The sequence below is a fragment of the Panthera uncia genome (assembly GCF_023721935.1).
Source record: "Panthera uncia isolate 11264 chromosome B3 unlocalized genomic scaffold, Puncia_PCG_1.0 HiC_scaffold_1, whole genome shotgun sequence".
NCBI classification, from domain to species: domain Eukaryota; kingdom Metazoa; phylum Chordata; class Mammalia; order Carnivora; family Felidae; genus Panthera; species Panthera uncia.
The window spans coordinates 106725089-106737197 of record NW_026057582.1 but is presented as its reverse complement, the minus strand read 5'-3'; the positions used below and the strand labels follow the sequence as shown (position 1 = coordinate 106737197).

At 39.8% G+C, this 12109-nt stretch overlaps 1 protein-coding gene and 1 long non-coding RNA gene across 24 annotated transcripts in view; one reads left to right on the top strand and one right to left on the bottom strand.

Moving 5' to 3' along the window:
* MAP2K5 (mitogen-activated protein kinase kinase 5) overlaps positions 1-12109 on the bottom strand; it is a 282473-nt gene that overhangs the window by 239545 nt on the left and 30819 nt on the right. For all 17 annotated transcript variants that reach the window (XM_049611807.1, XM_049611808.1, XM_049611809.1 and 14 more), the window contains exon 4: positions 4155-4224. In XM_049611807.1, the coding sequence (XP_049467764.1) occupies positions 4155-4224 (70 nt within the window). The remainder of the gene's footprint in view (positions 1-4154; positions 4225-12109) is intronic.
* The window catches only part of LOC125908915 (uncharacterized), a 49228-nt gene continuing 46490 nt past the window's right edge, over positions 9372-12109 (top strand). For all 7 annotated transcript variants that reach the window (XR_007453476.1, XR_007453472.1, XR_007453477.1 and 4 more), the window contains exons 1-2: positions 9372-9395; positions 11859-11951. This is a non-coding gene — a long non-coding RNA (uncharacterized LOC125908915). The remainder of the gene's footprint in view (positions 9396-11858; positions 11952-12109) is intronic.

Genomic DNA, 12109 nt, shown 5'->3' with positions numbered 1-12109 from the left:
CAGTGCCAGGAAAAATATTAATTTCCCGACACCACCAGGATGTACAGGTTAGTACTCTTCCAATTCAGCAGATGCTTCTTCATCAAATGTTAGAAATACAAAAGCGTCCTGCCCATTTTATAGGCTGCTTCCCTCTGAAAGCTATGGGTGCCCTGCATGTTGTATGTTGAGGGACTGTCAATTTTGATTGATTGTTTGGGAAGGATGAATTTGATTTTTTTTCCTCCTCCCTCAGATGTACATGTATTTCTCCTCTGTTTCTGACAACAAGAAATAAAACTGTTTAATAAGAAGATGTGGGTAATAATTACAAAGCGTATCAATTGTTTTAACTGTGTATATTTTTAGTACATTCAAATTTATTATGTTACTCTCCTAGAAAATATATCTAAACCTTAATAAAGAATTTTTATTTTTCTAAAATACATTAAAATTAGGACTCCAAATCTTTTCTCCATAAAATGGAAATTAACTTTTTGAACAAAACCAAAGTCACATACATTTGATGCCTGATCCTTGAGGGAACATTAATACTTCCTAAGACAACACTTCAGAGTATTTCCACTTAAGAACCCAGTACATTCATAAATTTCATTTAATAAGAAAGTGGCTAAGGAATCAGAGACAGGTGTCAATCTTACCTATTACCTAAACATGTGCCTCATTACTCAACTGGCTTCTCAAATCTTCATGACTGGAAATCTAAACAATATTCAAAAAAACCCAGTAACCTCATATTTCCTAAAGTTATGGAGTCAGAAGCTGCATAAAGCTAGAAAGTTTTCATAGTTACCAATATTTAACATATCTTTTAACTACAGGGAGTATAGCAATGAGCTGGGAGTTACCATCCAAGGCAAATGTCTTACTTGGAATGAGAACACCTGAGGTTAGAACAAAATCGTTTTCTCCTATCTTTCTCACTTGTTCAGTCTAGAGATTCTTTGTAGCATGGGGCTTGACTGAAGAAACTAAGGTCTGGGAGGCCTCTAACCAACTAAGTATTAACCCAGTCAATCTGCCCAGTATGTCTATATCTTAATTGTCTAAGTTTGGGTAATCACATTTACCTATATAAAATATAGGTAAGTCAGAGTAGAGTGCCTGGGTGGCTTGGTCAGTTAAGCATCTGACTCTTGGTTCAGGTCAGGTCATGATCCTGTGGTTTTGTGAGTTCGAGCCCCGCACTGGACTCTGTGCTGGCAGCATGGAGCTTGCTCAGGATTCTCTCTCTCCTCTCTGCCCCACCCCCACTCACACTGTCTCTGTCTCTTTCAAAATAAATACATAAGCTTAAAAAAAATAAAAATAAAATATAGGTAAGCAAAAAGCAAGAATACAATAAACAGAGTCGTACAATAACATCCAAGAAACCATAGAGATAGGGAGACTGAATCTCATATTTAAAAAAATTTAAATATGGGGGCACCTGGGTGTCAGTTAAGTGTCTGACTCCCGGTTTCGGCTCAGGTCACAATCTCATGGTTTGTGAGTTCGAGCCCCACATCGGGCTCCGTGCTGACACTGCAGAGCCTGCTTGACATTCTCTCTCTCCCGCTCTCTCTGCCCCTCCCCTGCTCACTCTCTGTTGCTCTCTCAAAAATAAATAAACTAAAAAAAAAATTTTAATATGGCCTGGAAGAACTTTATTTAATAATTTATTAGAGCCTAATAGGTCTGTTCTAGGACTACATGCGACAATCATATCTCATATACTGTCTTCTTTTAAGTATCTTCTCCCTACAATGTACTATTCTCTACACTCTTACCAACCCCCTGCAGACTGCCTCCAAGCACACTCCATGATTATTTTCATTTATATGCCCTTCCACTTTAAGCAAATTATAATTTAAACAAAATTCTTACTCAAAAGGTATACTAACCACTTAAAGCTGTTGTGGACTCTGAAATTATTTAATCTCTCTGAACCTACATATTCTCATCCATACAATGGAATCAGTAATACCTAATAGACAGAAATGTCAGAAAAATGAGAAATGATAACACTTAAAGGAATATTACTGCCTGAACAGAGCAGATGTCTAAAAAAAGGTTGTCACTGCCATGAGAGATGGCACAATGGTACAGACAAGAAGACTGAAAAGGACTGCTCATGAAAGAAAAGAAAAAAAAAAAACTTTGAAAGATTTTGGATGAAGAAGAGTAAATCTTTTATTGGAGGGGGGAAAAAACAACAAAGACCCAGAGCATTGGAACTATGATTTTCCACGTTACTGTACTAGAGTTTGCTATAACAAAAGAGTTATTATGTCAAGTAGGGAAACAATTAATGAAATTTTCCACTGGTAAAGTATTCTTGTGGAGAAACAATTGTGAAACTTGCCCAATTCTCCCATCGTTGAAAATAACAAGAAGCAATCTGCATCCTTGTCACTGGCCTAATGCACAGAAATGGCAACATTCCTTTTTCTTTTCTTTTTTTAATTCATTTTTAGTCTTCAGGTACAACAGAATTGGATTAATCTTAATTTTTGTTTCACAGACACTATCAATGGCCCCATTTTGTTTACTTACTTAGCTCTTTAATGCATTATCATTAATAATGTACTAAGTACTCCCAATCCCACTGCCCACCTTAACACTAGAAAAGCATTACCCTTGAACCCAGACCTTCTTGTGGGCTGGCCACATCAGCTGCCTTTGGAGATTTGATCAGTGTAAATTAGAGTCTACTGGTTAACTGAACCATTCAACTTCAGAGAGTTACAGGTAATGAAAGTCTAGAATGGTTAATTGAAAAACCCATACCACGATTATCTGTACAGTATCAGTTGACAAAGATAAGATTATTTCCTTTTCTTAATTTTTAATTTTTTTATTTTTTTTTAATATATGAAATTTATTGTCAAATTGGTTTCCATACAACACCCAGTGTTCATCCCAAAAGACGCCCTCTTCAATACCCATCACCCACACTCCCCTCCCTCCCACCCCCCATCAGCCCTCAGTTTGTTCTCAGTTTTTAAGAGTCTCTTATGCTTTGGCTCTCTCCCTCTCTAACCTCTTTTTTTTTTTTTTCCTTCCCTTCCCCCATGGGTTTCTGTTAAGTTTCTCAGGATCCACATAAGAGTGAAAACATATGGTATCTGTCTTTCTCTGTATGGCTTATTTCACTTAGCATTAAGTTATTTCTAAAAAAGTTGGAGCATTTCCTTATCTGCTCCATCAGTTAAAAAAATATGAATTCCAAGTGGGGCAAGGTATCATGCGTGAAAGACTTTATGGTTTACATAATTAAACTGTTCTTTTTTACTATGATTCAAAAATTTTTAAGTTTATTTATTTATTTTGAGAGAGTGCACACGAGCGTGCATGTGTGCAAGTGGGGGAGGGGCAGAGAGGGAAAGAAAGAGAATCCCAAGCAGGCTCCCCACCGTCAGCCCTGAGCCCAATCGATGTGGGGCTCAAACTCATGAACCGTGAGACCCGAGCCAAAGTTGGATGCTCAACCGGCTGAGCCAATGAGGCGCCCCTACTATTTTTCGAATTTTGAGGAAACATTAATATACAGTTGATCAATCATATCAGATAGGCGGCTAGTACTGCCAATCTAAAAGAAAAAAAGGAATATTAATTGACTTGGTGATTCACCAAAACTTACTCTCATCAGCTAATATTTTTTGGAGACTTGACAATTAAATTCCTATTTATGAAGATTTTCCATTATTTGGAAAATGTCACCCCAAAAAACCAAGGACTAAACATTATCAAAATTTCTCTCCTAAAACCCCACAGTACATCTTCGCTTCTGCACTAGCTGAAAGCTTTCTCCTCAACAGCAGCTTTGGCTACCATCATGAGCCACAATTTATAAATATCCGAAATTAAAGTCATTCATTTGCCTTGGTTTAGAAACCATGTGGACCCCCAAAGAGTTCTTTAAGCGAATGTAAGTATGTACTTCAAAAACAAAAAACAATCTAGTTAGTTTAATTTACTCTAGTAAATTAGATATTTTATCTGCCATAACTATAATACAGCCTGCAATCCACACAATAATGAATACTTCTTTTGTTTTTTCAAATTAAGAGCTAAACATCATGTTATGTGCATTTAAACCTTTGGAAAACATAACTGTTGATGAAACAGTTTACTGAAATAATCATTGTTGATTAGAATTTGTTCAACATTACCTCTTGGAAATATCTGCAGAGGCTCTATTAACTGTCCATTTACTTGCTGTTCCATTACTGTGGAATAATACTGCAAAGAGATTATAGAAAGAGATTACTCAGTAATGTATGAATACTGGAACAGACACTTATGGGTTGTTTAATTCATAGTACTTTTGTAAATTGCTGGTATATACATATCAGCCTTGAGAATACTTTGTCCTATTTGCACATAAAAACGACTATATTCAGCATTGAAAGTCCAGTATAATGCTATCCTCCACTTTGTCGTTTGTTTTTAAAAGTAAAAATGTTGATTAAGAATTTACTATTTGATTTCAAGAAATATTTTGAAAATGACATGTATTAAAAATGACACAAAAAGCTTTTCAGTGGAAACTTCTCAAATTGCTTCTTGTTCTTTTCTCTGGGTTTTGCAAAGCAAAATGAAGACACTTCCCACCTAGCCTGGACCTGTGTGCCCGGCAGATCAAACATTATACATATTTGTGTTAAAAATGTACACACAACGGGAATCTAAATCATAGACTGTGGAAAAAGCAAACAAGGTATGACCTGTCCAAAGATGACAGGATTAATATGACAGAAAGGTAGCTCAGTTTTAAGCAAACATACCTTTCATGCTTCAGTCTTTTAAACACTTTAGCACAGATCAAATTTCACTTTAAAATTCTGGGCACAAAACATAAAGTTCCAAGTGAAAAAGCTTTCACACTCCTTCATAAACACAAATTCATTGACCAGGTTATATTATGGTCTGATTCCCATTTTCCTTAATCTGCTAATTGGTGAGCATATGTCCACCGAACTTGGAGACGGTTTCTGTGCCCTCACTTCTTTTACCACGTGACAAATAACAAAGTAGAAAATGTCAACGATGAAAACAACTGATTTTGTGTTTTGTGGGTTGTCACACACAGAGCAGAACTCTCCTTTCATTCTTGCTGTTTCTATATTAAAACCACATACATGTTATGTAACTGCCACATTTGGGAGACATTCTTCCTTGATAATCATTACTTGCTGACATTCCAAAAAAGTCTTCTTTAGCAGACACAGACACATCTTCCTAGTGCTTTTACGTACGTTAAAATCATTACAAAATCAAGGGTTTTGTTTCTGTTTTTGTTTTTTTTACAAAATAAAGGGAATTATGTGATTCTACATCATCTTGGGAATCACAAGTTAACAATCTAAGGCTCTTTGTCCTGAAAACAAACAAAGTGAAGTGAATTTTTGAGAGCTGTGGGCTGATACAAGTGTATCCTCCTCTCCAAGGGCTTTCAAACTGTAAAGGAAACTGATCCTCTCCTTCTGTGGACGGAGAAGCCTAGATACACACGGCATAAACATGTGTGACACACGCTCTGGAATACATACCAAGGCGAATGTCATTCAGGAGACTATATTCCTTAAAACCACAGAAATAAACCGCTCGCCATTACTCAAACAGTGATGACAAGTAAATGAAATATCAATCATGTAGGCTGTCAACCTTTTGGGACAGCAATAACTGTTAACAAGTAGTCTGGAAAAATTGTCCAAAAATGACTTGTCCTCGGCACACAAGTATTTGAGGTTTCCATGGAAAATTAAGATGCCAGTGGCTATTTGGAACATTGCTCAGGTATTCTTTTTAATGGGAAATTTGCCGGTTATTGATCCACAGCATGTACCCCCTTGGTTCTGGAAGGCTGCAAGCAACTTTCCAATCAGTGGCTGTCAAAAAAATCACTGCCTTTTTATACTGATACAAGACAACAGCAGTGGCGGTGTTCTCCTATAGTTAATGCTTTTCTTTAATTAACTGCTGTGTACAATAGGTTAGTAATTTCAGTTACTACTTCACTACAGTCCTAGAAATCAAAACGAATAAAATATCTTTATGCTTTGTCTAACAAATTAATTATAGAGTTGTCTGAAACTGGTGCTTGGGGTCAAGTTTGAAAACAAATAACCTCAAATGTAAAGGGTCAGAACAGGTGCAATGCATTTTTTCCTACTATAAAACCTTGCATGCATGAAATTGACCTGTTTTCCAACTTTATTTATTTGCCTCCTAAAATAAATAAATAAATTTGGTTTCCCTTTCATTTCAGACCTGTGCCAAATCAACTGGCAAACTATACATACGTTTATAACCATTGCACAAATTTTTTGGCCACGTATAACCATCTCTTTATGCTACCTTTAACACAGTCACAGTAATGATATTAAGTGTGCCACTTGCCAGTATCTGTAAAGCAAGTAGTTAGCATTTCCTTTTTGTTTTCCACAGTTCTTCCAAATCCAAGGGACATTTTTTTTCCTGCTGAAATACTGGGTTTGATCTCTGTTTGTATTAACAGAGAATCTTGTGATCCATACAGCAAAGTAATTCAGCATCAGAAGCACACCGTAAAGGGTGGTAATTAAACCCATGGCTCGGGCCCACTCCAGACAAGCAACTCTGAGGAGCAGGCCCTGTGAGGGCCAGGGTGGGGCTGGCAAAGAGGCACCAGGCCTAAGAGCTCAGGCTGCAGCATACCGAGCGTTCTCGAAGGGACGAAGATATGGCACGGGGCCACGCGTACCTCCCGGCCCAGAGCAGTCCTGACAGGCCGTGTGTGCGCCTGTGCTGCCCAGTGAGACGAGCAAGGCACTTGGGGGACTCACAGGGCCCCGATGTGGGGAGTGGCCATTCCCCAGCACATAAGTTGGGCAAGGAAATAGTCGCCGCCCCTCGGATTACGAAGATGCTACACAGCCAGAGGAGTGCCAGGAGACTCACTTGAGGGGCAGACAGGCTAGCACTGAAGCTGGGGAGCAAGGGATTTCCAGATCCAGGCAATCTCTCAGTGTTTTTAGATATTCTCCTTTTAAAGAGAGCCTTTCCAATTTTGTTCTCAATAGTGATAAAACAAGCAATGACTTCTAACAGTCCAAACCAAATTGAAGAAGAAAACCCAAACAAATAAAAAGCTAAATCTTACATGCCAAGATACTTAAAAAAATTTTTTTAATGTTTATTTATTTTTGAGAGAGAGACAGTGCAAGCGGAGGAGGGGCAGTGAGAGAGAGAGAGACACAGAATCCGAAGCAGGCTCCAGGCTCTGAGCTGTCAGCACAGAGCCCGACGCGGGGGCTCCAACTCACAAGCTGTGAGATCATGACCTGAACTGAAGTCAGAAGCTTAACCAACTGAGCCACCCAAGTGCCCCTATGCCAAGATACTTAACATGGCTTGGACAGCAAAGTAACAGTGACCATTTTAACATTAATGGGGGCATAATCTGAAGCTATCCAAATAACTTCCTAAACGTAATCTTTATAATCCTATCCTGGCTCTTATTATCCCTAACACAGAGCTGCATAATAGCAGGTGTTCAATAAATATTTACTGACTGAAATAATTCTGATTCTGCTACCTAACCCTTGTTTCCTCCAAATGAGAGTAAAGATAGCTGGTCCATTATACAGGGTGGCCGTGAAGTTCCAAACGAAACAGCAGCAAGAGAAATTTCTGAAGGCACTTTGCCAACTGTAATGTATTCTTGGTGTTTGAGAAATTAAAAAGTGAACCTCTTACCATTGAAACAACAGCACTTTCTGAATAGAAGTGTTCCCAGTTAAAAATACAAAAATAGCTATGTGTAAAAAGTACAAAATATCGTGCTCAGACCGAGTACCTCAGCAGCAGTCATAAAATGTGTTTTCTGCTGGTGTTCCTGGCAGAATCCGTTACGTGCAGTAATTGCAGCAATAATCAATAAGCTAACGGAGTAAAAGATTAATCAGTTTTGTGATTGCTAATGGAATCTCCAGTACCAGACTCAGATTAGTTTGAGTCCCTCTGAGATGTTCCTCAAAATCCTTAAACAATTTTAATAAGGATGTGACAAAGTTTAGCACAGTTATCCAAAAATCTAATTAATTTGAAACAGAGGGCCAGATTCAACGAGGGGATAGCAAGTACAATTCTTGGCTTGTTTTGTTTGCAAGTTTATCAAACAGTGTTCCTATTTGTTATGAACCTAATTCTAATTCCAACAGCACAATTCAGTCAATAATTACAACATTTTTTGTCTTCATGGAAATCTGTCATATAAAAAACTTGAGTTCCCAAACAGCACCGTTTCATTTTACGAGGCACAAGTTCTCTATTAAAAGAGAGAGAGAGACAGAGACATAGGGAGATATGCACACATACACAACCACTTATAGACCACCTACTGTGTACTAGACTCAATACTAGCTATTTCTGTTTATTCATTTAATTTCTCACAACCCTATCCTGTCCTGGGAGTATCGTTCATAGATGAAACAAAAGGTTTAGGGGCGCCTGGGTGGCGCAGTCGGTTAAGCCTCCGACTTCGGCCAGGTCACGATCTCGCGGTCCGTGAGTTCGAGCCCCGCGTCGGGCTCTGGGCTGATGGCTCAGAGCCTGGAGCCTGTTTCCGATTCTGTGTCTCCCTCTCTCTCTGCCCCTCCCCCGTTCATGCTCTGTCTCTCTCTGTCCCAAAAATAAATAAAAAACATTGAAAAAAAAAATTTAAAAAAAAAAGAAACAAAAGGTTTATAGGTGAACAACAGCAACAAAAATACTTCTTTCGTGTACTCAGAACATAAAATGTACGTTTACTATTTAAGAGTCCAAAGGTTAGTTACCTCTTATTTCTCATACCTCAAAACATTTAAAGAAATTGGGCTATTGGGCAGACTGCTGAGCTGGTGGGGAGAGTGGCTTCTTTAGTTACACCCTGTTTGGGTTCAGCCATGTCACCGATCTTTTCACACACTGGGGACACATGGCACCGCGCTGACGGGTGACCTCTCCCTCCCTCCTCAGCACCCCCTCTGGTTTTCCTCCTCCCTCTCTGCCCACTCAACTCAGTCTCCTGTAAGTGGTTCTTTCTCCTCCCCTCCTTTAAATGCTGGAGCTCCCCATGGTTTTTCATCAACCTTCTCTTCTTATTTTATACTCTCCTTGAGTTAACTTCAGCCACTTCAAAGGTTTCAATTACCAGAGGAGTCATTGAGACTAATTAGGAGCTGATGAATCACAAATCTTTATTTCCAGCCCAAATCTCTCTCCTAAGATTCGGAACATACCAAACTGGTTATCCAGAGGCCTCTCGAATTCAACAGGTCTCTACCTTTCACACCCTCCCTCGTGCCCTAGACCCATCTTCCACCACCTGGGCTCCCTGTCTCGGTCAATGACATCACAATGACCTAGTTTCCCAAGCCAGATAGCTGCAGGTAAGCCAGACCACCTCTCTTTCCTTCTTCCCCATACTTAATCAACACCGGTTTTATTAACCCTACATCTTCCTAGCTTCTCAATTCCCCAAGGTTGGGCCCTCCATAGTCTAGCCCACCTTCTTTCCCAATCTCATGTCATACCCTTCCTGCCTCCCTGTCTGTTCTACACTGAATCCCAGGTAGCTCCTCCTGAATGCACCAGCTGCCCTTACACCTGAGCCTCTGACACACTGTTCTCTCTTCCCTGTCCCTTTGTCCCAGCTTACTCCATCCAGACACCACCTTCTTCAGGAAGCCTCCTCTGTCCCCAAAGCTACACCAGGTGCTCCTTCTTGTGCTCACAGAGCACCTAACACTTAAGCATATTAGAGCACTTATCACTCTCCCTGGCAATTATGAGTTTTCATATCCTCCCACATTGAACACTGTTGGCTTTTTTGTTAATCTCCCTGAATGGACCATGGGCTCCTTGAAGGAATGAACTATATGTTCACTGTACCTGCACCACCTAGCATAGCACTTGGCCACATAGCTGCTATCCCATACGTATTTACAGTATAAAACTGGCTGTACAGGGGCGCCTGGGTGGCTCAGTCGGTTGAGCGGCCGACTTCGGCTCAGGTCATGATCTCGCGGCCCGTGAGTTCGAGCCCCGCGTCAGGCTCTGTGCTGACCGCTCAGAGCCTGGAGCCTGTTTCGGATTCTGTGTCTCCCTCCTCTCTGATCCTCCCCCATTCATGCTCTGTGTCTCTCTGTCTCAAAAATAAATAAACGTTAAAAAAAAAAATTTAAAAAAAACTGGCTGTACAAATAAGTGAGCAAATCAGTGAGTGATCTCAGGTCCTAGCTCTACGTTTACTGGTTGTGTGACCTTAAGAAAGGCACCCACTATGTGCGTCAGTAGCCTCAGCTATAAAAATAGGGACAATACCTGCCTTGCTCACCTCGTAAAGGTATTAAGAAGATCAAATCAAAGGAAGCAGTATATGGGAAACCTTCTATAAAGTACTTGAAAAGAATCGTGAAATAGGGCACAGGGCTATGAATCTCCCCCTTCCAGGCAACAGTACATAGAAGAGAAGCGTTCATAACAATAGGGTAACATAGAAACCCCCAAACAAGATCACTGTTAGACCAAGTACAGAGGTAGATTTAACGAACTGCTTATCAAGGCTGAGTCAGTGCCCCTCCCTTTCCCTCCATTACTACGGTACTATAAATAATAAAATAATTAAAAGGGTATTATAAGGAACCATGTCTATTTTTCTTCTGGAAGTTAATCACGGGCAGGGGCCCTGTCTTGTGTATTTTAGTGTCTTGTAATACCTCTTGTATCTTGCGGAGGTATTAAACTGGAGTCTATATGGGCCTTAGGAGAGCCTTCAAATTCCTGAAATTATATGTGAAACATTGCATTGTGTCAATTTTCTGGGAAGAGAATAAACAACTTTCCTCACATTTTCAAATAGGCCTGTGTCCCTAAAAACCTAAGAAGTGACGCTGTACAGTGCCCGGCACTGTGCCTGACACATAAGAGTGCTCCACAAATGTTTACGGGAAGGAGGCAGACAGGAGCTGATAGAGACGTGGCAGCTCGTTTCATTGCTCATACCTCCTAACTTACTCGGTGGCAAGTCTTAGATATCAAATCGCATCAAATCAGGTTTATACATTATTCTTCTATACACGTAACAGAACAGTTTCCTAAACCTCTCCTTAACGTACCTTCTAACAGTACAGTGTTTCAACCTATGAGGAATAAGTATGCTGGTTTTTTCCTACTCATGATAAAATTTTCACATTCCTGTTCAGTCAATACTGCAAGCATACCCCATTATAGGTAGCTCAGTCAGTAATTACAGCAATAATCAATAAACTAACCAACTATTTGCAGTCCATAGTTAATTTATTAGTTTTCCCAGTGAAGAGCCCAACAACCTGAACTCTGTTAAATGGATACAAATTCAATTACAACACTACTTAGTGCGTCCTCAGTTACACTTTCTTTTGGTTATTTCTTATACTTTACATCGAGAGGCTTTCCTTCTATGGACGCTGACCTCTCAGGAAGCACACAATTGCTCCAGCAGTCAAAAACTATAACATATAACATATAAAACTAATCTATTGGTTGAATACCAAATTAATAACTGCATTTACGGATCTGGCTTCAGATCCCCCCACTTCTCAATAGCTCACTGCCCCTGCCTTGAGGTACTACAACGTACACACGCTCTTCCTTGGACTCTAGACCAAGGGTCCCCACATGGTCACGGACAGATTAGATGATGAGAAAGAAAATCACAATGAAAAGTCTTACAGTGAAAAGGTCAACAGGGAACAACTCTGGGGCCTATTTATAGGCTAATGTTATTGGATGGATGCATTTATTAATGATTTGGAAGTGAAAAAGACAGTAAGTTGGCCACACTTAATGATAACACTGTTTGTTTTGAATAGTAAAACCGTAAAGGACATTAGAGAGCCCCGGATGGTCTTAACAGAGGTTTGGATAGACGATGGCAGATGAACTTCAACTTGGCTAAGTTTAAGGTAATGTGTGTTGGCAGAAGGAGTTTAAATTTGTATTCAGCAATGGGTCCAAAACTTGTAGGAACCTCTTGGATGGAGCTTTCAGAGTCATCCACATGGTCAGCATGGGGCAGTGTCTACACTAACCTTTCATCTGATTTCTAGGCTGCAGCAATTCT